Raw genomic sequence first — 27,498 nt, 5'->3', positions numbered from 1 at the left:
TCAATAATGTTGTTACTGGAATGATTGACATGAATTGAAGACAGCAGTCTCTGGTTGTGTGATCAATCTATATTTCTGTGGTCTCCTAGGTGACAGAGCTAAAGAGCTTAGCCAATCACGTGGTTGTAGGAAGTGTTTCCTGTGAGACTAAGGACCTGTTTGCTGCACTACCCCAGACAGTTGCCGTGGATATTAATGACCTTGGGACTATTAAGCTAAGCCTTGAAGTCACCTGGAAGTAAGTTTTGTCAACCCTGCTGTGAGTGTATTGGAAATGATACTGGGCATTACGTGCTCTGTACTGCTTGTTAAAGGTCCCATATAATGCTCATTGGCATGTTCATACTTTTATTTTGGATGTCTACCAGAAAAGGTTCACATGCTTTAATGTTCAAAAAACACATTATTTTTCTCATACTGTCCATTGCTGCAGCACCTCTGTTCCCCCTCTTTCTGACCGCTCTGTTTTAGTGCATGTCTCGCCCCTCCTGAAAAGCCCAGTCTGCTCTGTAGGGCTGTGAATCTTTTCCAATCTCATGATTCAATCTGATTTAGATTTTTGGGTGTCTTATCCGATTCAGAATCGATTTTCGACTCGAAATGATTCTCGATTAAAAATTGATTATTGATTGAATGAAAAGAAAAGAAAAGAAAAGAAAAGGGGGCACTATTTTCAGCCTTTTGCTCTAGTTAACTGTGTGCTAAACCATAAATTGGGGTTCTTAGTTTGCTGAAATACAATGTGAAACAAGTCTGGAAATAAAGATAAATGATTTGCAGTCTGTTCATGTTAAAAAGTTAACAGCATGAATTAATGAATCAATTAATTTGAAAGCATTAGTGCGTATATGTGGATAACAAAATAAGGGGATGTGCTCTGCTGTGTTATTAACGTTATAAGTCCAGCAGTGAGAGCAGCCTCTCTGCTGCACTGTTAGCTCCGGGGGGTCCATCATTGTACAAGATGCTGAGCAGAAGCAGAGTTTTTGAGCAGAGTTATTTTCTTCACCACAGTTTCTTGAACGTGTTGAATGCTGCGATGTGTGTTTGTTAGCTTGTTAGCGGTTGTCAGCTGGACTTGTTTCTTACTGCTGATCGCTGCTCCACTCCATTAACGTTAGTATCTGTGTGACGGCATAAAGAGAATTCACAAACATGTGGCCTGCTTAATGTTCATCAAGCAAAGGTAATTATCCAGTTAATAAATGAAAGAAATGCTTACAACCGCTGCCTTGTTTGAAGATGAACTTCAACATAACTCACTACCCTCGCAGTTCAGTTCCACCTTATTCCACCCGTCAACATCAAGCTACTAATTAACATTTAGAAAACTGATTTTTAACATTTGTGAATAGATTCTGAATCATGGGTGATAAGGGTGGTGACTGTCTAGTTGTGACATCACAACCGTACAGTCCTGACGGCTCGTTTGAAGGCAAAGTTAGAATATTGACTGTGCATTTCTCTGTGGATTAAGTATTTTGATACTTATGCAGTATTTATATAGCACCTAGACCTGCTTTATGATCAAAATACAGGGAGGTCTGACTTTCTACAATATGGGACCTTAAATCAGTAAAGGGTTATTCAATTACCAATTCTTGCTAAAGTATTATATCAAATGTTTAGACTGTCTCTATCACCCCTTTCCTCCTTCATTTTTTCCCTCTGTCAGTCCATTTGACAAAGATGACCAGGGGTCAGTGGCAAGCACAGTCAACAAAGCTCCAAGTGTCAGTAAGAGATTCTCAACCATCTTCAACCAGAGTCCACCTGACACGCCGTCTCTGCGTGAGCAAGCCTTCTATGTAAGTTTCTTCATGTTTTAGTGGCCTCTCTGTTCTCTCCAAGGTAATAACTCCCTGATGCTTATTGAAAGAGTGATACTGGAAGATTTAGCTTGAAGTTGCTGATGGCTCAAATTCTGATTCACAATCATTATATTTTTAGAAAGGTTGTTGTATATAATGGTAATATTTACATACTTTTAAACCATCTAAATAAGAGAGGTGCAAACAACAGAGGAATGACCAGACCTTTTTTGGACATCCACTGTAATGTGTTTAGTGTGATTTTGGCCTCTTAGCAGAGTAGATGTCTGATAAAATGCAATTGATGTGAAAACACCAATAGAGGCAATTTTTTTTTAAAGTTTTACATTGTGGAGAGCAGAACAGAGTTTTGTGCGTTAATCCAACAACACCCGCTCCCTCACTGCTCCGTTGCCTTTTGCTCCACCTGCTGCCGCTTTGACGTGAAGTCTCTGCCTCGGAGTCTGACCAGGCGGCAACACTGGCCACTGCTGGACATCTTCAGAGACACACTTAGCCAGAGCTGTTCCTGTAGTGACAACTCACCAACAAGACAGCCCACTGGAGTAAGTCCTTATGGAGTAAACCCCCCCCCCCCGTTCTGGTGTAGAACATTAGAAACCTAAAACATTAGTCTCAGTAGGTAGTAGTCTGTGTTTTGACATTGGTTTCATGGAGCCATAAGGTATGTATACAAGGATTCCAAGCAGCTCTCCGGCTGAAGTTACTAATTGTCAGCTTCCGTATGAGAGCTGGACCTAGACATCTGCTGCATTCATCTCCACCCTCCACTGGTCAATAGGGCATCTCAAACCTTCCAGCTAAACCCAGACAGAACTTTGAGCCAGCCTGCCCCTGGTGTAAATTTCTCATGAAAAACTTTGATGAACTTCACAACTTGATGCTTGATGACACTGACACCTGCTTTTGGCGAAAGTGATGGCGATATTTAACATCAAAGAGGTACCAAAACTGCATACTGACATGTATGGCAAACACACCTGGCTGAGCCACTCCAGCCGGCGCTGGCAAGTTCAGAAACCAGCAGAATCGCCCCACAGCTGACACGACACAACACGTAAGATTTGAGTGGTCAGGCAAGAGTGAGCGAGCGTTTTTTAGTTATGCAGTGACTTTAATGTAGTGTGAAGGCCACAGTTTTCAGTAAACAAAGGCTGCAGCTTCTCAAGACCAAGTTGACGTCTCCCATGAGCTGTTAAATTACTGCTGGTGAAAGGGTTAAACACAAACTACTTCTGACCAGCAGAAAAACACATATACTTATTATGTCAAATAGACTCCAGGATTTGTAATAATGAAAAACAATGGAATCACAGGTTAAACCATCTCTCCCATACAGTCATGTGAGACTTATCTATTTTCTGTTAGTGAGTCTAAATGGGCATGATGATGTGGGGGCCTGCTGTGTGTCAACTGGTTTGTGACAAATTTACTGAAAACTCGTCTGGAATATGTGTCACAATGACAGAGCTGGAGTCATAATTAGGTTAGACTAGCTTAGCGCTAAGACTGTAAACACCTAGCCTGGCTCTGTCCAAAGTGAAAAAAGTAACAGAACTTATCTGAAGCTCACTAAATAACGCATTGTATCATGTTTGTTTCATTCGTACACAAACAGAATTGGTGGCTTTAGAGGGAGTTCTATGGTGCAGCTAAATCCTTGTGAACAACCATGTGCCGTAACTGTTCACAGCCTCCTGCAGTCTTGTTATGTTACCAGTTCTGGTTTACTTGCACTACAGGCTGAGACACTGCACAGAACTACTGATAAACAGTTGTTGATCAAGTTGATTCAAGCGCATCTCTCTCAACAATGATCTCTTCAAACATTTCAAACAATCTTCTGTTTATCTTCTTGAAGACACTATTGTGATAACTGCACTCAGAATCCGAACACATTCTGTAACGACAACTGCAAACAGAATGTGATTTCATGTGATCATTCGCTAATCCTTTTTGACATGTAGTCAAGAGAAAACAGTACAAAATCAGTATATTTAATGTCTGACTGTAAAAGTTGTTGGTCCAAAAACACCTGTTTGAAACGTTCCACAGGTAAACAGGTTCATTGGTAACAGGTGATAGTATCATGATTAGGTATGAAAGGGGCATCCTCGAAAGGCTCAGTCGATCACAAGCAAGGATGGGGCTCAGGAACACGTTGTTAAACTGCTGACGAAAAACACAGTTGGTTTGTAAATTATTGCATTCTGTTTTTATTTACATTTCACACAGCAGAGATGTTTGTATGTCTCCATATCCAATTCATTTCATCAGTCCAGCTTTTAAAAGTTGCCATTCTCTTTTAGAACATGCTCCGCCGACATGAGGAGTTAGAAAATGGAACAGCATGGTCAAATTCATCTGAATCCTCTGATGACTCCTCAAGTCCTCAGCTGTCTGCAGGAGGGCTACGTAACTCTACATATCATACGGTAACACACCACAGACACTACTGTTCAGTGGTACTACTAGAATTTTCTATATTTCTGCATAAATATGACCTAAAACATCATCAGATTTTCCTAAAAGTAGATAAAGAGAATCCAATTAAACAAATGAGACAAAAATATTATACTTCATTTATTTATTGAGGAAAATGATCCAATAGTTCATATCTGTGAGTGGCAAAAGTATGTGAACCTTTTCTTTCAGTATCAGGTGTGACCCCCTTGTGCAGCAATAACTGCAACTTAAAGGAATAGTTCACTCTAAAGCAAAATTCAGTCATTATCGACTCACCCACATGCTGGTGATAAGTCCGGTGTAGTTTCTTATTCCTCAAATTGTAGCTGGAGACTCGCGGGGGTACTCTCCGGCAGCGATAATCCATATAACGAGCTTAGGTGGCGACCGGGAGAAAATGTCCATAAAACTACACAAAAACTTTGTAATATTCCTCCATACTGCTCGTCCGCTGCAATCCAAGTGTCCTGAAGTGGCAACATCCAGAGTTTACTCGAAACAACGTCATTTAGTACATTTTTCTAGCCTAAACAGTCACTATGCTATGTTTACACGGAGGCACGCTCCGCGTTCACGCGAGTCTCCCTCGCAGCCGATTGCACTACGGAAGCCGCGCCCGACAAGATCAACGAGACTTGCGATAGATACACACCGGTATTTACATCCTGCTGTGAGCTACCGAGTGACACACAAACACAAGAGGGATCTGCTGCACTGGTGATGTGAAACATTGAAACTCACAGCAGCATGTAAGCGTGTGTATCTACGAAGTTTTTGTGTAGTTTTATGGACATTTTCTCCCGGTCGCCACTTCCTCTCGTTATATGGATTATCGTTGCCGGAGAGTACCCCCGAGAGTCTCCAGCTGCACTTTGAGGAATATGAAACTACACCGAACTTATCACCAGCATGTGGGTGAGTCGATAATGACTGAATTTTGTTTTAGAGTGAACTTTTCCTTTAACGTTTTTCAGTAACTGTTTGTACATTTCGATTGGATTAAGGTCAGGACTTTGACTTGGCCATTCCAAAACATAAACTTTATTCTTCTTTAACCATTCTTTGGTAGATCGACTTGTGTGCTTAGGGTCGTTGTCTTGCTGCATGACCCACATTCTCTTGCGATTCAGTGCCATGCCACTTGCAACCCTGCCATGCACACCCTTGTTGTTCAGTGTTCTCCTGACGCTGGACTCATGAACATTAATATTAGCCAATGTGAGAGAGACCTTTAGTTGCTTAGAAGTTACCCTGGGGTCCTTTGTGACCTTGCCCGACGATTATACGTCTTGCTCTTGGAGCGATCTTTGTTGGTCGACCACTCCTGGGGAGGGTAACAGTGGTCTTGAATTTCCTCCATTTGTACACAATCTGTCTGACTGTGGATTGGTGGAGTCCAAACTCTTTAGAGATGGGTTTTTAACCTTTTATGGCCTGATGAGCATCAACAACTCTTTTTCTGAGGTCCCCAGGAATCTTCTTTGTTCGTGCCATCATACACGTTCACAAACGTGTTGTGAAGATTGGACTTTGATAGATCCCTCTTCTATTTAAAGAAGTGCCCACTGATTGTCTGATTGTCATCCCATTGATTGAAAACACCTGACTCTAATTTACCCTTCAAATTAACTGCCAATCCTAGAGGTTCACATACTTTTGCCACTCACAGATATGTAATATTGGATCATTTTCCTCAATACATAAATGACCAAGTATAATATTTTTGTTTCATTTGTTTAATTGGGTTCTCTTTATATACTTTTAGGACTTGTGTGAAAATCTGATGATGTTTTACGTCTTATTTATGCAGAAATACAGAAAATTCTAAAGGGTTCGCAAACTTTAAAGCACCACTGTATATGTCATCTATGATGTGCAGTCTTGAGCTGTTTTGATTATAATGTTATGATCTATCTCTTCTCTGTTTATCATTGTATCATTATCTTTGTTAAGACTTGGTTTGCAAGCTAGATTCACATTGGAGAGGACACTTGGAAAAATATGTTTTCCCTCCTAAACGTGTGTCTGGTCTGCTTCCTGTATAGGCCGAATTAGCATACAAAAGATAAAGTTACTTTCTAGTAGAGTGGCAACAATTACTCAGTTAGTTGTCAACTCTTAAATAAAGCTGCAACTAGTTTGACATTCAATTAATCAGTTTGAGTCATTTTTAAAGAAAATAAAGGCTGATTCAAGCTCCTTAAATGAGAATATTTTCAGGTTTCTTTCCTCCTCTGTAACAATAAACTGAATATCTTTTGGTTTTGGACAAAATAAGACATTTTAGGGAGTCATTTTTGGCTGTGGGGAACATTTTTCTGATTTTATATAGACCAAACAACTAATTGATTAATCAAAAAAGTCGACAAATTAATTGACGAAGAAAATAGTCATTAGTTGCATTCCTACCTTCTAGGTTGCTGTACAGATACTGCCTTCTCTTCTAAATATTTCTTTTTGCCAATTAAAATAAATTACTAACACAATTCACCTGGCAGAGCCAAAGTAAGAATAAAAATCGGTCAGTTTTAGAGGCTGAGGGAACAAGGTGGTCCCAGAGGCTCAAACATAAGGTTGTTCTGGGACTTCCAGTATGAGACGCACAGGGCAGACGCACGCTCAATTTGCCCCCACTAACGCACTTTCAATTACCTTTTTCAACCTCGAATTTTTCAGTATTCTTTTCTCAAACTGTTTATAACAGGTTTATAGAGCTGTACTGACTACTTAGCAATGTCCAAGTCTAAAGGAAAAACCGCTGAAAAGGACAAGGAAACTTCGACGGCTGCTAGCATAACTTTGTCCGAGATTAGCTTGTTACTGGAGGAGCACAGGGCGGCTCTGGCGGCTCATTTCAAGTCATCCTTCGACTCGCTGACATCCACTGTGACGGACCATGAACAGCAGGTCAGCTCTCTGGAGGTTAACGCCGCCGAGGTTGACCAGCGGCTCCAACAACTTGAGACGGCTTGCGCCGCTTTGAAGGGAGATAATGAGGCACTCAAAGTCAAAGTGGCGGACCTGGAGCGGGCGCAGCAGGCGACAAAACATCCGCATCATCGGCCTGCCTGAATCGATCGAGGGCCTTCGTCCATCCGCTTTCTTCTCGCAGTTCCTTGTTGATGTCCTTGGCACGGAGACCCTCACTTCACCCCCTGAGCTGGACCAGGCGCACCGGAGCCTCGCACCCAAACCTGCGCCGGGAGGCAGACCACGGTCCGTCATCCTGCGCTTCCATCGCTTCCAAATTAGATAAGAACTACAAACGAGATGTATAGACTCATCTGACGCAGATCTTTTTAAGGAACTGCTCATGAAAAAAGCAGATTTTGACATCCTGGCCTCTAATGAGGCAACAAAATCTCTATTAAAAACACGGCATAATTATTATGAATTCGGAGATAAACCAAGTAGACTTCTCGCTAACCAAATCCGACAATATTCTTTGTGAACGCATATTACCCAAATTAATACTACCAATGGAACAACTATTAATCCTCAAACCATTAATGACCAATTCGGGGAATTTTATAGTACGTTATATACTTCTGAGAGCTCGTCTGATGAGGCACAATTTGAAAACTTTTTTGGGTCCTTGAACATCCCCTCCATTGACCCTGAAACATCTTCTGGGGATGACGAACCCTTTACAGTGGGCAAACTTAAAAGAGCTTTGTTGTCCATGCAGAGAAACATTAAAACATTTGCTGATAAGCTGTCTCCACTTCTGCTAAACATGTTCAATGAATCACTACAGTCTGGCGTCCTCCCCCCCACACTACGCCAGGCCACCATTTCTCTTATATTAAAAAAGGACAAAGATCCCCTTTTCTGTAGCAATTTTCGTCCTATCTCTCTGCTCTGCGCAGATGTCAAGTTATTGGCTAAGATGCTGGCAAAACGCTTAGTCTGTTCTGGCTACTATTATTTCCACAGACCAAACAGGGTTTATTAAGGATAGTCAGTCCTTTCACAACGTCAGACGGCTATTTGATATAATATGCTCACCCTCGTCCTTGGATTCTCCAGAATTAGTCATCTCAATGGATGCTGAGAAGGCATTTGACCGTGACGAATGGCCCTATCTGTTCCACGCATTGAGATGCTTTAGATTTGGCAACACATTTATTTCTTGAATAAAGCTCTTATATACATCCCCCCAGCCTGTGTCCGCACAAACAATGATAACTCTGATTATTTCCCCCTCAATCGTGGAACTCGGCAGGGCTGTCCACTTTCGCCATTACTGTTCGCCATCGCCATTGAACCTCTGGCGGTGGCCCTCAGGTCCAGTCAGATCCGGGGCATCTGGAGGGGAGGTGCTAAGCACAAACTGTCATTAAATGCGGATGACCTCTTACTGTTCATCTTTGACCCAGACAGATCTGTCCCTCTTGTGTTGGCCATGCTAAAGGAATTTGGGCAAATTTCAGGTTACAAACTAAATCTTCAGAAAAGTGAGCTTATGCCCATTAATACTGCAGCCGCAGCCTATCCCCTTTCGGACTTGCCATTTAAGACGTCTTTAAGAAATTTTAAATATTTAGGCATCTGTGTAACCAGAAACTACTCTGATTTGTTCAAATGTAATTTCTCCCCTCCGCTTGCTCGACTGACTCAAGACTTCCACCGTTGGTCTCTCATACCTTTATCTCTTGCTGGCAGGATAAACTGTATTAAAATGAATGTGCCCAACTAGTGGGTGTGTTCAAATTGCAGAGATCCCACTTCTTCAGGTATTTACAAGTCAGAGACTTTACTCGCAATCGCTTCCCTAGCTTCCCTGCTATTCCTCCTTCTATTCTGATTGACACTATTTTAAATATTAACCCCTACCTCAAAGGTACCATCTCAGAGCTATACTACACTCTCCTTACACACCAATCCTCGTCCTCTGATAAACTGTGCGCTATTTGGTCCGAGGACCTTAAGATAGAGATAGAGCCTGAGGTCTGGCAGTCCGCTCTGAAATGGGTCCATGCATCATCTATTTGCGCCTGGCATGGGGTTTTGCAGTGCAAGGTAATTCATAGAGTCCACTGGTCTAAAAGCAAACTAGCTCGCATATATCCAGGCACCGATCCAAATTGCGATAAGTGTCACTTAGGACCAGCTAACCTCAGTCACATGTTTTGAACCTGTCCCGTTCTCTCTCGGTTCTGGAATTCTGTATTTGACTCACTCTCGGCCATCACATCTACCAAAGTCCTCCAATCACCCTTAGTAGGCCTGTTCGGTGTCCTGCCCGCTACCAACCCACTGCCATCCTACTTCACTGAACCGGTGGCTTTTCTCACATTATTAGCGAGGCGTGTCATTCTGATGCACTGGAAGAGCCTGTCTCCCCCCTCCCACACCCATTGGATAAGGGATGCCTTATCCTTTATGAAATTAGAGAAAATCAAACACTTCCTCCGTGGCTCCAATGAAAATTTTTTAAAGATTTGGCAACCCTTTCAAGAGCATGTCCAGTCCCTGCAGCTGGATGCTCCCCCAACTGGCTAAACGGCCCCCTGAACTGCACCTTCTTGTGGCCCCTGGCTGGGTTGCGTTCTCTCCCTGTACTAGCAGCACACAGTATGTCTTAGTGTCTTTTAAGTGTCTTGTGTTCGTTCATTTTTGTGGGGGGGTTTTTTGTCTTGTTTTGTTTTCAGTTTTTTCCCCATTGGTATTAGGTGTTTCAAGGTTTGTGACTCTGTGTGAGTATTGACAAACTTTATCCTCTTGTTTTAAGTGACACCACTTTCTGTTATTAGTGCTTACCTCACCTCAATCAATGGTCTGTTGTGTCTTACTCACTCAGATGTATGTAAAGGTCTGTGTCCGTTCTTCTGGTTGAAAACTCAATAAATAAATCATATTTAAAAAAAAAAACATAAGGTTGTTCTATTCAGCACCACACCTACACAATGTATACAGAGTGGGTGAATCCAGATGTTACAGACACATGAAATACATCAACTATGGTATACTGACAGTAATTCAGGGAAAAGTAAGTCATTGCAATGATCTCAGTTTTACCATCACGTACTAATACAACATTATGTTCATTATGTGCACGAGACCCTCTGTTTGAACTTAATTATTCTACAGATAACACTGCATAGACATTGTATAGATAGACATGTGAGTTAATTATAAGGAACACAATCCCTATAATGTCCTTCATATGATGTGCAGTATTTGTCACTCATAAAAATAAGAGTGTCGCTATCACCCCCACACAAAAGTCCACTTCTCATCTTTTTCACTTACTTTAGGCCTGGCTTCACATTCCACCTGTGACCTCCTCACATTTCTACATTGCAAACAGATCACTGTGTTCTGCTTACCCCCTCACATCAGCTGTTCGTCAACAACAGTGAGGTTGCATTTAGTTCATACGCCTCTGACTGTGGAACCCTGTAAAGCTGAGCTGAGAATTGTACCTCACTCACAACTTTTCAAAGAGAATTTAAAACAGATTTTTTTTTCAGAATGTTGTTATTTTTCAGTTCATTTCATTATTGAAAATACTTAACATACCTAGAATTATGAAGTATACTCTATCATTATATAAATTTTCTGACTGTGTGCTTACAAGGGATCAACCGATGCATTTTTTCAGGGTGATACTAATAACGATTATTAGTAATCGAGGAGATGGATAAGCGATATTTGGAACCGATATACATTTGCAGTAAAAATAAAAATCTGTGTGACAAAATTTAGAATAACCAGTGATGGACTTTAACTACAATTTACTCAAGTGCTGTACTTATGTACACTTTTGAGGTACTTTACTAACTACTTTACTAACTTCAGTAACTAGTTACTTGCTGGAGTTTATTCAGTGTTAATGTGATGTGACTTGTGATGTGTTACCAATCGGATAGTGTTGTGGGCAGGACATGAAGTGAGACCACAGAGTGGTGACCACAGACACAGGGAGGATTCTGCATCAGAGCAACTGTAGTATATTTTCTTGGCAAATTGAGGCAAAACACAGATACAAATCAAATCAAATCAAATCAAATTTTATTTGTATAGCCCAAATTCACAAATCACAGTTTGCCTCAGAGGGCTTTACAATCTGTACAGAGACGACACCCTCTGTCCTTCGACCCTCGATTCGAGTGAGGAAAAACTTGCCCCAAAAAAAAGCCCTTTTAACAGGGAAAAAAAAATGCGGAAGAAACCTCAGGGAGAGCCACAGAGGAGGGATCCCTCTCCCAGGACGGACAGATGTGCAATAGATGTCGCATGTACAGAGCAGATCAACGAGATCACAATGTATACAATTATAATGGATGGTTGACAGGAGTGAAAGCACATAAAGATGTATTACAGCAATAATAATGAAATGCACATGGAAATGTGATTACTAGTAATAACAGTAGTAGTGGTGAACGGTAAGGATAGTATGTAGTAATGCATTACAATAATAGTAGTGGAACGTATGTAACAGAGATATGACTAATATTAGCAACAGTAGTGGTGGGTGTCAGGCAGGGCCATGGCAGTAGGCGCATCCACGATCCACGACCCGGGCGCGACCAGGATCCATGGGAGCCTGTAGGACTAGACAGATACCGATCTGAAAAATGCTTAATACTGGCTCTGAGAATTGGCCAGGTCAATACTTGTTCTATCCCTAGTGCTTAGTTTCAATTCATTAATAATGCTGGGCATAAAATCCATACTTGAGCAGGTTTTAGGAATCCCATCACTAACTTACACACCTGTGATCTATAGATCTCAAATGTACTTAATAGACAGCCCCTGCCTTGTAATTTCCCCTTATATAATGCAACACAGATGAGGGGTTTAGTCAGGAATAGCCATGGACCAAAAGAGGAACTCAAACAGTTTGAAAGATGATCACAGTGATGGTAGAGAAGACAGAAGCAAGGAAACACATATTATTCAGTGGACTGAATAATGAAGTGTTGTGTTTGTCTAAAATGAGCCCAGAACTTATTTACGGAGTTGGGTTAGTCTGTCCCTGTGACTCAGTGTTTCTATGTGTGTGTCTCTCTCTCTCTAGGCGGTGGTGGTGATACCAGAGATCCAGCCAGCTGTAACAGGAAGTTCCCTCCCACAGCCAGACATCTCATTTTGCCTCAGAGACTCCTCCTCCTCATCTCCAAACTCTGCCCACAAAGTCACAGAGGTGCCCAACACATCCAAATGCCAAGCAGAGAGTGACAGGTAGTGTTTAATGTGGTGCTTTTTTCTCTACATTCTCCTTGGTAACATTTTTGTTTGTTGACTGATTTCTTCTATAATTTGCCCATAAAAACAAAGATGTGTTTCACAAGGTTGGTGCACTGTGTGCTCCATCAAAGCTTAGATGAACTGATACAGTATACAAACTGATTTACAGGGAAGAAGAAAAGGGGACAGTCACTGTGTTGACAAAACCTGACAGTGAGGCAGAGGACGCAGGGAAACGGTCTTCAACAATGGACGGGGTGGTGACCAACAGCCAAAGCTCACGTAGCTACTCACGCTCTCTGAGCCACATTAGTGAAAGCAGTGCTGATGGCATCGTGTTGACGGACAGGTCAGCCGGCGAATCAGGAGAGGTGATGTCTTTGGTCTCTGGGCTCTCTATCAATGACATTGAAATGGAGATGCCCAGCAGAACTCCTGAGCCGCCCAGCTCTGCCGCCACAGACACTGACCTGTCACCAAGGAGGCTCGCTAATGTAGAAGCTGACGATGTCACTGATCAACATCAAAATGGGAAGAAACAAGATACATCGAGCCCTGTTCTCACATCCACCTCTCACAGGACTGAAGGAGTGGACCCTAACTCTCCATCACACCTGAACACACTCAACACACTCCCAGAGGGCGGGGATGTGATGTATGTAGCCCGCCGCGTGTCGGTGGAGGAGGATTTGTCAGGTCGAGGAGCAGATTGTCTGTCCAGAGAGGATGATGGTGTGGTGGACAGTGGGCTGGAAGACGCCTTGGGAGCTGTAGTTTCTTCTCTGGATGATTATAGAGGACAGTTCCCTGAGTTACAACTACTGGAACAAGAGCTGAAGCTGCTGCAGGTCACACTGAAGGTGAGGATAGAGCATGTGTGAGAAATGAGAAAAGTTGGTAGTAGCCATAAAACTGTACTCAAGTAAAAGTAAAGTGTTTAAGTAAAGTAAAAGTGGTCATCAAAATGACTTCACTAACGAGTAACTTGATAAGTAAAAGAAGAAAATACAGGTACACTGCAGGTGTATTTGATGTGGATCTGACTGATATAATTTCAACAACAACAGATGGTCCTCCTCAGGTAAAGAAGCGATTTATGGTCAGCTTGTGATGTGATGAAATGTCATGCACTCGTCTCCTGATGAGATCATCTTCTACATATACATCAGGATGTTAACCCCAGTCTGTCTCCCTCAAGTGTGATAACTTCATTTTCATGTGAATATTACATCAATATTATATTCTTTTCAATAGACAAATTAAAAAACAAATTTAAGAGGTCTTTATTAAAATGTGTGTTTATGTAAAAAAAAATTGTTATCGAATTTAATATCAGTATTGCTACAACATGCAGATATTGGTTGGCCTATTATAATTGCACTCTGCACCACGCATCTTTCATTCAGAGAGCTGCCATTTCTTTTTTTAAGATAGACTTGAGTGCTACCTTAAATACACACTGCTTGACATATACATAAAACATAAACAAATATTTTTTATCTACCCTGTCAGTGACAATACACAGCAGGTGTGCACTGCTATCTGACTGTGTTGTTTGACATTAAGGTGGAACCAGGTTTGCGTAGTCTAATGCTGACTGTGTGTTTTCCTGTTGTGTAACTGTGCAAGTGTGAGCATAGTGCTTAGCATGTGTGGAAACACACGTGTATATACTGTATGTATCTGTACTGTGTGCATCTTAAGACATACCTTACCATGTGCCTATAGTCTGACTATAAATCTGTGTGTGTGTGTGTGTGTGTGTGTGTGTGTGTGTGTGTGTGTGTGTGTGTAGGGTGGTAAGCACAGCCGTTCACCCAGCATGGTCAGCCTCACAGTGGAAACAGCTCTGGGCAGCTTTGATTTCCTCAACACGTCTGACTGGGAGGAGGAGGAGGAGAAGGGCGACAAGAGGAGCAGAAATGGAAGGTCAGTCCTGACAAATGGACTGTTAGTGAACATTGTTATTGCCATCCACTAGGGCCATCTAGTGGAGCTGTGTTTTACCACTGCAGCACAGACACACTGTTCTGTTGATTAAACTGGTATCTGTGAGAGCATGTGAGCAAGACAGGCTGAAAAACTTCTTAAGTGTTCATAACTCCCTCACACAGCAACATTGACATATGAAGGAAGGAGTTTAACAAGCTCAAACAGCTTCACATGGAGCTGACAGCCTGTCCGCTTCTCTCAGAGTATGGCATGCGAGTATCAGGAAAAAACCTCCTGAAGTTTTTTTTCCCCCGATACATTGAAACATGACTTTGTGAGAATTTATTTTCTTGGCTCTATTGTTGTTGTTATTGTTGTTTATAGTCATCATATCAGACCTGGTATCAGCAGGTGTATGTCATAGAAATTCTTATTTATTAGCTAAAAACTTGGCTGATAGCAAGTATAAATCTAATGAACGCAGGGCTCTTTGTTTCTTTATACCTCACTGTATGAAATGGACTGGGATCATTATGTGTAATGACATGAGGCTGGAACAACACGTCACTGTAACCTGTAACTAGAGACAGTCATACACCAGCAGCCTTTTTAAGCTTTTGCAGATTTTTATTAGATTTATTATTACTGTATTAGAAAGTTGTTCATTTGAAATGTTATAATGACCCCAGCGAAGACACTGGATTACACACTCAAAGGATCTATTCAATAAGGTTAGTGATCTAGATTCTCATTCACTTTATTATATTGGATCATCACCAGTAGTGACACCATGAAGTCATGTCATTTTATTTGACCAATTTTTGATGGGTGATTTGTTCATTCAGCAAAGTTGATTTATTGGCCTAAACATCCAATAATATTTAAGTCCAGACTAAAGTGATGGACTGACAGATGGATAATGCCATCCCTAGAGACAGGCTGCTAATTGGCTAAAAACAAATGAATAAGGTTTTGGTAGACATTATGGGTTAGTGGTAGGACTAGACTTAACCTAAGCTTGTGATTAATGGTCCACAGTAGTTCACACATCAAACATATTTGAAAGGAAAGCTGAAAGGGACAGTTCATCCTTAATTAAAAAATACATATTTTTCTCTTTCCTGTGGTGCTATTTATCTATCTAGATTGTTGATGATAGTTGCTGAGTTATGGTGAATGCAGAGATGTCTGCCCTCTCTCCAATATAATGGAACTAGATGGCACTCCGCTTGTGGTGCTCGAAGTGACAAAAAACTGTCCCTTTAACAAGAAAAGTCATGAGTAGAGGTAAGGGTAGTACTAACTTCAACTCTCTGTTTGAGAGTTGGAGCTGCTGCCCTCAGGACACAGCTACAGGCTGCTCAGTGCCTGCAGCAATTCATACAAACATCCCCTCTTTGTGTGTGCAATAATATTCACTTTTATATTGTGTCACCCCTTGTGTCTGTAGTTGCCATGCTGCAAGCCTAATTTCTGTTTGAGGTTCACAGAAGAACTAAAGAAGTGAATTGAACTGACTTGTATGAGCCTTCAAGTGTTCTGTCTATTTGACCCCTGACAGTGTTAATGTAAGCCTCCCATCACACTGTGGATGTCACTGTAAACTCCTCTTGTATGTGTGTAGGTCTCTGCAGGACAGAGGATGGGACAGCCCCTCCTCCCCCACCTCCCCCCTCACCACAGGCTGCACTACTCTAGACTGCACCCTGGTGGTCCACTTGAAGAACTGCAGCACACAGCTGTTGGTAGGAGACTTGCAACACTTGTTAACACACTGATCTCAACTCATGTCCTTACTCAGAAGTGTCTAACTGCCATAGCTCAGATATGTATGTATGACTATTACCTTGAATTCCGTCCGTGAATCTTTCAGCTTCTTGGAGATTCATGCTACGCCAATTTGTTATGGATATAAGCAGCACCATACAGATGAACAGAGGATCTATCACACACTCATCTTCACACTTTAACCGTATGGAGTTGTTCTTAAAGGAACAGTTCACCCAGAAATGAAAAGTCTGAAGTCGTTCTTAAAGGAATAGTTAAATATTTTAAGTTTCTGTGCTGATGGAAAGTCAGGTGAAGTTTCATAGTCCACAAAACATTTCTGGAGCTTCACAGCAAAACAGAGTTGCAGCATTCTCCTCAACAACTGAAGTAGCCTGGGACTTTTTTTTAGAATGTAATATACAATCTAAAAAAAACGGCAAAATGGCTCCATACAGCTCCGTCCCTGGAAGCCCCAAGATCCCAAATTTATTTGAAAAGATGTTATATAAAAGGTTTTTCCTGTCTGAAGTGGGTACACAAGCTTGATTGCATGTTAAGGGTCTAAATAACATCTATTATAATTAATTTGGGATCTCTGGGCTTATGTTGACCTGGATTGCGCTGTGCAAGCTGTATTTTTTCTGTTGTTTTTAACATTTCAACAAGTCTCCAGCTACTTCAGTTGTTTAGGAGAATGCTGTAATGCTGTTTTACTGTGAAGCTCCAGAAATGTTTTGTGGACTACGGACTTTCCATCATCATTGGGGAGGAAATGATGACTGAATTTTTCATTTTCTATTAATAATGATCACTACTACTTATTCAAAAGAAAGTTTAAATGATTATTAATTGAAGCTATTTGTTTTTAACCTGTAGAAATCATAAATCGATGATATAAACTCTTTGAAAAGTAGCAGTAACAGTTCTAGTTGTTAGTTATAGTGTTTGCAGTAGCAGCTGTAGCAGTTTTGTCATTTGTAAATCTGATTATAGTTGTTACACCAAATCTGTGTAAAGCCAAAGCCAAAAAAGGTAAGGTGAGCTCTTTAATAAACATACTGTTCATCCATGTTATTAGAGGTAAACCCAGACAACCAAATAAGTTTTATTTTGAATGATTTGCCGTTTTGTTAAAGCTGTTCCTCTGAAGATGGCTGTATAGGAATGCACCTGTTTTGTGATAAGTGACACATGGCTTTATGTCTGCAGCGTCTGGGTACGTTTGGTCCCCTGCGCTGTGGAGAGATGTACGCTATGGACAGACTGCTGAGAGAGGCTCGAGTTCTCGAACTCATCCGACGCATCACCAAGGACAACCCAAGACAGCCTAGACAGCCTGCTGAAGGTAAGCTCTTGTGTTGGTCTGGGCCTCTACTGTGTGCTTGTCTGAACTTTACATGCATCACTGCCATATGCAGAGCCAGTAGTGACATTCCACTGACAGGAAGTGACAAATTAAAACATTAATACCTCCTTGAGTCCTTGATGTGTGTCCAATGACAGTTCTCCAGAAGCTGATGAAGTGTTGCTCTGTGTTCAGTGACCTACACAAATGAACCAGCTAGAGATCAAACTCAGACCAGGGAGTGCAACAGGCTACCTGATGCAGAAGGCCCAGTGAAAACTACCTACAGTAAAATACACAGGGCATGCTGCTTGCTTTTGTATCTATGTACTGTACATGTGACCCACCTAGAGATCAAATTCAGTTATCATTAATTTGACTACATTATCAGCCATAGTTTAACCGTGTTTATCACCGCTGAACATAGGCTGTGTGATCCAGAACTGTAGTCAGAAGAAACAAACCTACAGAGCATACAGAACATACTTCCACCAAGCCAGGATTGAGTAAAAGCTGAGAAACTAGCTTTTTCTATGCTTAAATTGATCTTTGAGTTGAGATTATTTCCATGCTCAAGACTAAAAAAACTACTAAAACTTCATCAAGACGAAAATAAAGGGATGGAGAATAACTCTTTCTTCCCTTCCTCTCTTGTTACTCTGACCTGTCATATCTCCGTCACAGTGATACCACAGCTGGGTCTGTGCCTGGGTGCTGTGTCGCTATGGCAACAGTGTGTGGGGCAGGGCAGTGTATACAGTGTCTATGCTGAGAACCTTCTGGTTACGCTGTCTACAGTCTACTCCAGCATACTGCCTGAGAGGGTCATCCAAATGGCTGACACAGGTACAACAACGTCTGTGCATGTACAGTCCATGTTTTTTTGCTGTGAGTGTCATGTTAACATCTGTATTTATGTTTGTCCAGTGTTCTTGTGTCTGGCCGAGCGAATGCTGGATCAGAAGTTACCACGACGAGGCAGCAACAGAGACAGGGTGACAGTGACTATCTTCCAGTTGTGGACTTACTTGGAGGCCAATGGCATCAGTGACATGGAGACTCATGTCACTGAGCTGGCAGAAGAAGGTATCACACACACACACACACACACAAAGCTAAATGAATGCACAAAACCCTCTGACAATAATCAGTGATAACATGCCTCCAACAGTGTGGTTGGTGCAGAGCCTGGCGTCATGTGACCAGGATGTGATGGTCCATGCTCTGCGGCGTCCTGCAGAGTGCAGCCTGAGGAGAGAAGGGCTACACGCTGTGGCCAAATTACTGAAAGACCCACGAGGCAAAGTGTCAGCCTCTGCCAGCTCAGTACTGAGAAGCCTGGCTGCCCAGCCCAGACAGAGAGAGCAGGTAAGAGGACACTGTGTGTGTGCACAGTATGTTTCGGACACTCACAACTGTTTTTTATTCCTAAATTGTCTCTCCAGTTGTACAGTTTAATATTAAAATTCTATTTTATATAATTCTTTAGATTTTTATGCCAATTGAATTAGTTTTTGCCCAACGACAAATTTCCCAGCAAGTCGATGATATTTGAATATTTTCCTGTGAAGAAAGATTGGCTGACTTTTAACCAGAGATGTTGACAAGTCGGGTCGACTCGAGTCACTGTTTTGTTGACTTGCAACTTGTACTGTAACTCATTTGACGTTTTTAATTTTGTTTTTCTTGTCTGGCTTTCAGTATTTCACTCTTGACATGTGATGGGGAGGGAATATTTTTTTGATTGAGAAGAAATAAATACATTATTTGTTTTTTGTTTCATTACATTTACTTAACTGAATATCAATAATTATAATACAAATTCAATTCATTGTCATACTCTTTGAACAGTTTAGATACACTGACCAATAATATCATTATTAGACAGGTACTAACACCTTGTCTTTTTTCTTTATAAGACTTTTATTTATAGACTGGATACTGCAGGGGAGACTGCAGCATCTTGGAGGGGAAAAGTGACTTGGTGTATCAGTGACACTGAACACTGTATATGTTCTCCTGCTTAGGCTTTGGTCAGCTGTTTGGAGCTGCTGGAAGACGAGAATGTGGACACCAGAGTCTGTGGATGCAAGGCCTTAGCTTGTCTCAAGGTACAACCATGTTCAGAGTTTGTGCTCTTATTTAATGCTGTTCCACCCTATCAGAATACTGTCAGTATAATATGTTAGTGCGACATTGATTTAGGTAAAAAAAATTTTAAAAAAACGGAGTGTACTTAGTCATACAGGATGTACTGACCACTGTTCTATCTGTTGTCATTCCAGGCTAAAGAAAGTATTGACCAGTTAGTGTATCTTTGTCGGACAGACAAGGAGGAAGTCCGCGATGCTGCCAAACAGGCCCTGCTAGTGCTTGGTAATGACCCCCATCCTATTAGTGAGAATGACAGCAATTTGACAGTTTCCTGGGTAAACTGTAGCTATAAGAAGCAGATAACATAGGTAGAGGTAGTTGTGATTAACTTACTGCATGGATATAAAGAGATGGAAGTTTTGTAGTCAACAAAACATTTCTGGAGCTTCACAGCAAAACAGCATCCACTAAGAAACTGAAGTAGTGTAGCTGGGGATTTATTGTATAACAGAAAAAAACAACAGAAAAAAAAAATTAAAATGGCTCCATACAGCTTGTCTAATCAAAGTCTCCCAAATTGATTTGCACCCTGGACGCATGCTCAAGCTGGTGCACCCAATACACACGGGGGGTGTGCTTATGCTTTTAGCTTAGCAGCTACAGTGAAGTAGTGGTTAAATTAGAAGGCACTTGTCTTGATATGTATTAATGTAACTGCACATAATGTACTTGCTGCTTTCTATACTGTATATTCACTTCAACTGTTGCTTTTCTGTATTTTTTTCATCCATAAATGTTATTTTTTATTCCATTCATTCATATATTTGTGGCATAAGACAATACCTAAGGCAGAAATAAGAAATAAGCATCTTTCTTGTTTTCTGCCCCTTTGTCACAAATGTTACAAATGACCATTAATGCATTCATTCATTTTTTTCCATCTTTGTGTTGTTCTTCCATTAATTGTGTGAGGCAGGTGAGGAGGGGAAGATGGCCCACAGACACGTGGAGACGTCTCAGGACAGCATACCAAGACTCTTTGCGCCAGGAAGCATGGCCAGCACAGCTTTCTAACACTACAGACACACACACACACACACACACACACCCACATATTTGGTGGGAACAACAGCAGAAAATTAGCAACACGATATGAATGTTGTGTATGGTCACAATGTATGCAGTTTTTCAAATCCATTACTACCACAAAAACAGACAAAGACAAACATATTCTGTGATACACAGTATATACACTGTCAGAGAAGTTGCCATGATACTCACATCAAGGACAGCAATTCTACTTTCTACACACATTTTAAGTTATTAAGCTACAAAACACCCTGTTTATCAACCTGTGCTAACTACTCTGAGAAAACCAGTTGGACTGTTAAGAAGCCGGGATTAATGTATAATGTGAGCGAGCTTTAACCAATGATGGGTAGAGGGAGAAGCAGAAGGATGAAATCGACACTGAAGGAAGAGGATGCGGAGGAGTTAAAGGACCAGGAAGAACATGTCTGCGTTGCCTGTGTCATATTCAGCTCAAATTACTGGTCAAACTCTTTGCCATTGCAGTCCATTCCAATGTAAGTAAGTTGATTAGCAATAGTCTAAAAAGCTACTTAAAGTCACTTTGTTAGAATATTTCCATACCATAGCCAACTAAGTGCACAAAAATCTGCAGAATGATGTTTCTTACTCTGACTCTGTGTTCTGACTGGTAACATAGTACAAACATATAAATTAGTTACAGCAAAATGCTATCCCTATCGTTATATAAAATGATACTAATGATACTGCTGTGTCCGTTTTGGGCTCAAATGCGTTTTTGTTCCAATCTGGCTCCATATGGACAGCTCACTCTGTCATGTGCCTGAAAAAAAAACTCAACATCAGTAAATGACTTTTTACAGTTAGGTTACACTTTATAATGACCATCATGAATAAATGTTTAATTTATAGTTAATTGAACTTTAGTTAATCGTTATTTCACTGTTGAAAATGGATGAATGTAAATGAAATGCTTTATAAACCATTTATTAAGAATATAAGTTGTAACTTTATAACGATCATCCAAATAACATTTATTGATGAATTTCAGTTTTTAGTCACCATTTACAAAGTATTATGAACATCAGTTATAACAAGACAATTGCTTCATTTATAAAGCATTTGAATGTTTGTTATAATATCTTTTAACTATTTAAATTACAATTAATTTACTATTTATCAATGATGGTTCTTATAAAGTGGTACCCAGCTCTGCCTTTACTATAGCCACTGGTCTACTTTTGATGATGACTATGTTAACATGCCTGTAGTACTTGCACCAGGGCTGTAGTCATGACCAGTGAAGACGCGTCCAGGTCTGAGTGGTTCTGAGACTGAATTCAAAGATCAGTCCAAATTAAACTCAATCAAGATCGAGGCCAAAAAAATAAACCAGTTCCCATGCAAAATCCTTCATATTATTGTCTCACTGTTGTTGTAAATCTGCCTTAATGTTTAGTATTTGCAAATCATGATATGTAATTACTACTCTTAAAAAAAATCAAATAGTATAAGAAACAAAAGACCAGACTAAGAACTGTGTCCAGACTCAAGTCCTCTTGCCAGTGAGCAGTGCACTTCAGAATGAGCTGAATCTATTAACTTATTAAAGAGGAAAAGTACTTGTTTGCTCTCAAAATTACTGAGCTTACTGGTATGAATTTTCTTTTTCAGTGCAGGGACTACTAGCAGGTTATTGATATGGTGAACTCATTAGTGACAGTTCTCTGAGGTTTTGGTTTAAATGGTAGGTTTGGACTTGTCAAATCTGTCTTATTTGACTTATTACTACAGTTGTCTGCTATAATCATTGTTCCTTTGTTGGAGATACATGACTGCACTGAAACTGTAGACAAACTACAGTACATGTAGTTTGTACAGTGTGTTGTCTACAGCTAAAGGCAAAATTATCTGCTTTGAATGGCTAGTAAAAAAACATGCAGTCACAGCCTCCTTCTGTCTGCATCCCTGATCTCTCCCCAAAGGCATGATGTTACACACTTTACAACACTTTCTCCTCAAAGACATTCATGGTGTTGCAGTTGTTTGTTAGCACAAAAAGTGACGGTAGTCAGAAGAAGAATGACAAAGGAGAGCTTGACAGTAAAGTTGAGTGTGATTGTCAAATTGATTAACTTTGAAACGTCCAATGCAAAGGGGGGTTCAGGTGCACACTGAGGCCTTAAGAGATGGGTTACTAAATTCATAGTTTTCGTTTTGTGCTAAAATACATTCACAAGTCATATTATGCTTCAGCTGCCCGCCTTCTGGTAGCACAGCAGTGACCACTTTTTGTTCCTGCAGTGAAAACAAAATATAGAACATGCTGAACAAATGAGGAGTACTTCTTGAAGACCTTTATCTTTGAGTGCAAACCCATATGTGTTCCTACTGAGCAGAACTTCATGCATGTTTCATCTCAGAGAGAGCATCAAAATCACGATTTAGATGCTGACGAGTGTCCTGTATGTAGGTCTTAGGACTTTGTTATTGTGTTGGAGGACAGCCTCGCTCTGGGAATCAAAGAAATGAATGAGATTTTTGTTGAATGTATTCGTTGATATGATGGGAAATGATATGCTGTATGACCTTTCACATCCTGTGTGACTCTGTCAGTGGAGCTGGAGACCTTTTAGCATGTTGTATTATAAAGTCACTTGTAAGAAGGGAGCAGGTAGGGCTGCCCTGTGTTGATCTGGATGACACATTGTGGCTGATGAAGGGAGGACACTTTAGATTCAGCAGCTCAAACAGCTGCAGCAGCATGTTTCAACTGGCCGACTCACACTGATGACTGAAAAATTTAAAAAAACCCAAAACATTTGGTTTCTATCCTAAATCTGCACCACTACTAATACTGGCTTATTAGCTGTGAAATGTCTTCCACTTTAAAAGATCAGAACGAAAGCTTTCATTCTCTGTCCCACATGCCTTTATGTTTAATGTTGCCTATATGTTGGCAGCAGGTTAAAGAGAAAGAAACTTATGAATCACACTGTGGTTCTATATAAAGCTTAGAAATGATAGAACATTTTTCTTCTGCACAGAGAACAGTTTAAGCAATTCAGTGCCATTACTTTTTTTTTTACAATTATGACACAATTCATTCTTTATGAAAAATACAAAGAATATAACTATATGCCACTGGAATTCAGTGTTCTGTGATTGTAAATTGTTTTTATCTTAGTCTTAATTTGTAAATGTACACTTTGTTTTATGAGATGCATTTTTATTGTTTTAACATTTTATTTTGAGTCATTCAACCAATTAGTTTGATTAACTGATTCATTGAATGACACCACTTAACTGTGCCACTGACATATGTGCTGTAAATGGGCTGGCATTCTGTTGGAGTCACTGAATATTTGCATTACTGTCACAGACTGCTGTGGAGGACTGAGATTACCGAGTAGAGAGAGATTAGTCCATCCAGGTCTGGGATCAGTTCACTTGTAACCTCAAACCTCAAAGATTTCTGGCTTTTAGAATGATTAAGAATCACCTTTATATCTCCTGTGTTAAAATTGGCATCCTCAACACTTGAATAGGACAATTTACGCTATAATAGAACTGGATTGAATTTTAAGTAAATTGGCCCCAGACATGGAATCATATATTTCTTTTATGTTTTTGCATTAAATATCTTCACGTTTGTCATTTGCTACAATGCTGGTGACCAATTTCCAGAGCAAGCATATTGCATTCACCAAAGAAAAACACTGAAGACTTTATTTTGTTATTATTGACCTCATAATAACTAGATCTGTATTTTATATTGATGACTCAGTATTTAATAATTACAAGATGTGTATCTTATAATTGTGACTTATGAACCCATAATTACAAGAGCTGTAATTATGAAAGTCCTTGTAATTAGAATTTTTTTCCTTATAACTAGGAAACGGATGTCATTATTCTGAGATATTCTTTCATAATTATGGGATACTGATCACTTAATTATGAAATACTGAGTATAGTTAAGAGTTAATGCCTCCATTTTATTTTTATTTTTTTCTTTTGTGAATGCCATTTTAATTCCATTCCAAAGCATAGTGTAGTGTTTTAGATTTCAGCCACTGGTTACCATTTCTTTAAAGGAACAGTTTAACACCCAAAAATGAAAATCCAGCCATCATCTCCTCCCCCCATGCCGAAAAGTCAGGTGAAATGTTGTAGTCCACAAAACCTTTCTGGAGTTTCACAGCAAAACAGTGTTGCAGCATTCTCCTTAACAACTGGAGTACATGGGGACTTTTTTAAAACACAACAAAACATCCCCCACCCAAAAAAAAATTGAAAAAAATTGATTTGAAAAGATGTAAAACAAGTCCCCAGCTACTTCAGGTGTTTAGGAGAATGCTGCAACCCTGTTTTGCTGTGAAGCTCCAATGTTTGGTGAACTATGAAACTTCACCTGACTTTCCATCAGCATGGGGGGAGGAGATAATGACTGAATTTTCATGTTTGAGTGAACTGTTTCTTTAACCATAGGATCCTCGCAGTAAACATCATCTACCATCATTATTAAATTGAAGCACAGAGCTGACGTTCACTGTGATAGATTACCAAACTCAAGCTTATTTACTGTCCTTGTAACTTGATATTGATGCTGTACATATTCAAAAATGTGCAACACAACAAGCTTGTTAAAATGGCCCACATGAAGTCAAGAATGTGGTTTTGAGTAAATGGGTAAAGAAATTATGCAAAAACAGTGGAATCTTCCTTTAAACTGTGGCAATACTGTATAGTTGGCTAGAATCACACTAGTATTGAAGCATCATACATTGTTTTCCTCATACTTGATCAGGTTATCCACACTGAGTTGAGCAGTGACTGAGAAAATGCTAAAATGTCCTGCCTCAGTGACTACTGTTGGTTCCATAGTGACACTGCTGACAGTGATGTTGCCACTTTGCCCTTTTAGATTCCTGAGCACTGTTACTGGAAGGTCACCTCAGCTTGATGACAGTAGGCTATATCATTTGTATGTCAATAGTATATCGACGTGTACTAAGCTCATACTGTATACAAATACTACAATGTAAACATGATGTATTAATGTTGACAGTGCACTGTTCTGGCAGTGAAAAAAGAGAAATTGGTACTAACTGGAAATTATTTGTAATTAGTAGCCATGCTTCCTGTGGGGCTCTAGTGATGGTGCTGGTCGGTCAGTCCATCACTTTGCTCTTGACTGAAATATCTCAACAAGTAACACATGGATCCATGAAATTTTGTGTCCCCCTCAGGATCAATTATAATAATTAAGGTGATCTGCTAACTTTACATGTAGCTCCATCATAAGGAGAAATTTTCAGTCAGGGGGTTCAGGTCCATAATTTACAATGTGCCATCCCTGTTTAGTTCCCTTAGACTTAGATGTTCTTAGCAACACTAAAGTGTATTGAGAATCTACTTGAGTCTGTTATGCAAAACAAATCAGTAGTACATTGTAGCTGTGCTTGTAAGGATGTAACCATCTTAGAAGAGGATAAGGGCCATGGCACATAAAATATATAATAGTTATGAGGAAGAAAAGTCTGAAATATATTGGTGTTAAAATTAGAATAAAAAATAATTGGGCAGGTATTTGAGAACCAGGCATCATAGAGAAACTTTTTTCTCTTTGAGCTTAATCTTAGATTTAGTATTCAGGGATTCTTCTCAAACATGATTTATTTTTCCACATAGGCCTAATGCTCTTCTATGCATGTCAGATGCATATTTATTGGAGAAAACAATGGATTACTAGTGTACTGTTGTGTTGAGTTGAGGGTAGTCAGACAGCTAGCTAGTTGTATACTGTGTGCAATGTGGTATTTAGGTCTTTAATACAGCATATTACAAGCAATTGGCTGCAGTGCCACTGGAATATAGGACTGGTGTCACATGGTGGGACTCACTGTATATATGATGGCTGTATTCAATGCATTTACCACTATTAGTTTCTATAGGACAGCAATCTGCAGCTTTACCTCTGTATCCAAAAGGCATCTCAGTGTTTAAGTGCCTCAAGGTTTGATAGTAACAGAGATGCAATAAGAAATGGATGAGACACTTTATTTAAGAATGAAGAAAGTGTGAAGCAGTGGAAAACCACTGCAGCACATGTATATATTTTTTCCACAATCTTCATAAATTGTGCAGCATTGGAAACAAAATGTTTTATTCTTTTTTTTTCTTTTTCTAAAATATATTTCCAGGCATTCTGGTGTCAAATATATAAACAATTAAATATGTGTTTAAAGATTGCCTCATGTGCTTTTGTTTTTGTTAATTATCTTGGGGGCTGCTCAAACAAATACAAACACACAAATATTCTGGCTAAAACCTGTCCTGCTACTCTCTAAACTTGCAGAATTTTTCATTTACAGTCAAACAGTTGTTTTTAGGTTGTAAGAGGACCTATGCTGACTTTACGTCATCTACAACAGTTACATTTTTGTTGACAATCACTTCATGAGTGCCACTTCATGTATACAGACCTTTAGTGCCTTTGGGTGTACTGAGTGGGCACTTTAAAACATCAATGTATAGTAGCATTTTTCACAGGACACAGGACAGTACATTTTTCCTGCTGCATCAGGGCATTTATTTAAGTTTGGATGCCATATTGAAAGCATAGAATACCTTTTAGCTTACATGTTCAGACCAGCAGGATCATGAAAGAAGGGTTCTTTGAAGGAAGTCATGTATTTCATGCTTGGATTAATAACTGGTGGACATAAATTATTGAACATTCAGAGCAAATTAAAGCTTTCTAAAGCTTACTAAAGATTTCTGTGGACTTTAATTGCACTCTCAATATGA

At 40.1% G+C, this 27,498-nt stretch overlaps 1 protein-coding gene across 4 annotated transcripts in view; it reads left to right on the top strand.

Annotated features, from left to right (window-relative positions):
* Window positions 1–26,940, top strand: part of ripor1 (RHO family interacting cell polarization regulator 1) — a 99,169-nt gene extending 72,229 nt beyond the window's left edge. For 2 of the 4 annotated variants that reach the window (XM_084364975.1, XM_084364974.1), the window contains exons 11-24: window positions 90–238; window positions 1,676–1,808; window positions 4,142–4,267; window positions 12,325–12,488; window positions 12,664–13,354; window positions 14,290–14,423; window positions 16,051–16,171; window positions 17,406–17,541; window positions 18,226–18,387; window positions 18,469–18,627; window positions 18,713–18,909; window positions 19,569–19,652; window positions 19,827–19,917; window positions 20,612–26,940. In XM_084364975.1, the coding sequence (XP_084221101.1) occupies window positions 90–238; window positions 1,676–1,808; window positions 4,142–4,267; window positions 12,325–12,488; window positions 12,664–13,354; window positions 14,290–14,423; window positions 16,051–16,171; window positions 17,406–17,541; window positions 18,226–18,387; window positions 18,469–18,627; window positions 18,713–18,909; window positions 19,569–19,652; window positions 19,827–19,917; window positions 20,612–20,709 (2,445 nt within the window). In that variant the 3' untranslated portion in view covers window positions 20,710–26,940. The other 2 variants (XM_084364977.1, XM_084364976.1) reach the window with 2 other exon arrangements.
* The last annotated feature ends 558 nt before the right edge of the window (window positions 26,941–27,498 follow it).

Source organism: Pagrus pagrus, assembly GCF_965226575.1.
Source record: "Pagrus pagrus genome assembly, chromosome: 10".
Lineage (NCBI taxonomy): Eukaryota > Metazoa > Chordata > Actinopteri > Spariformes > Sparidae > Pagrus > Pagrus pagrus.
This window is presented reverse-complemented; position numbering and strand designations above follow the sequence as displayed.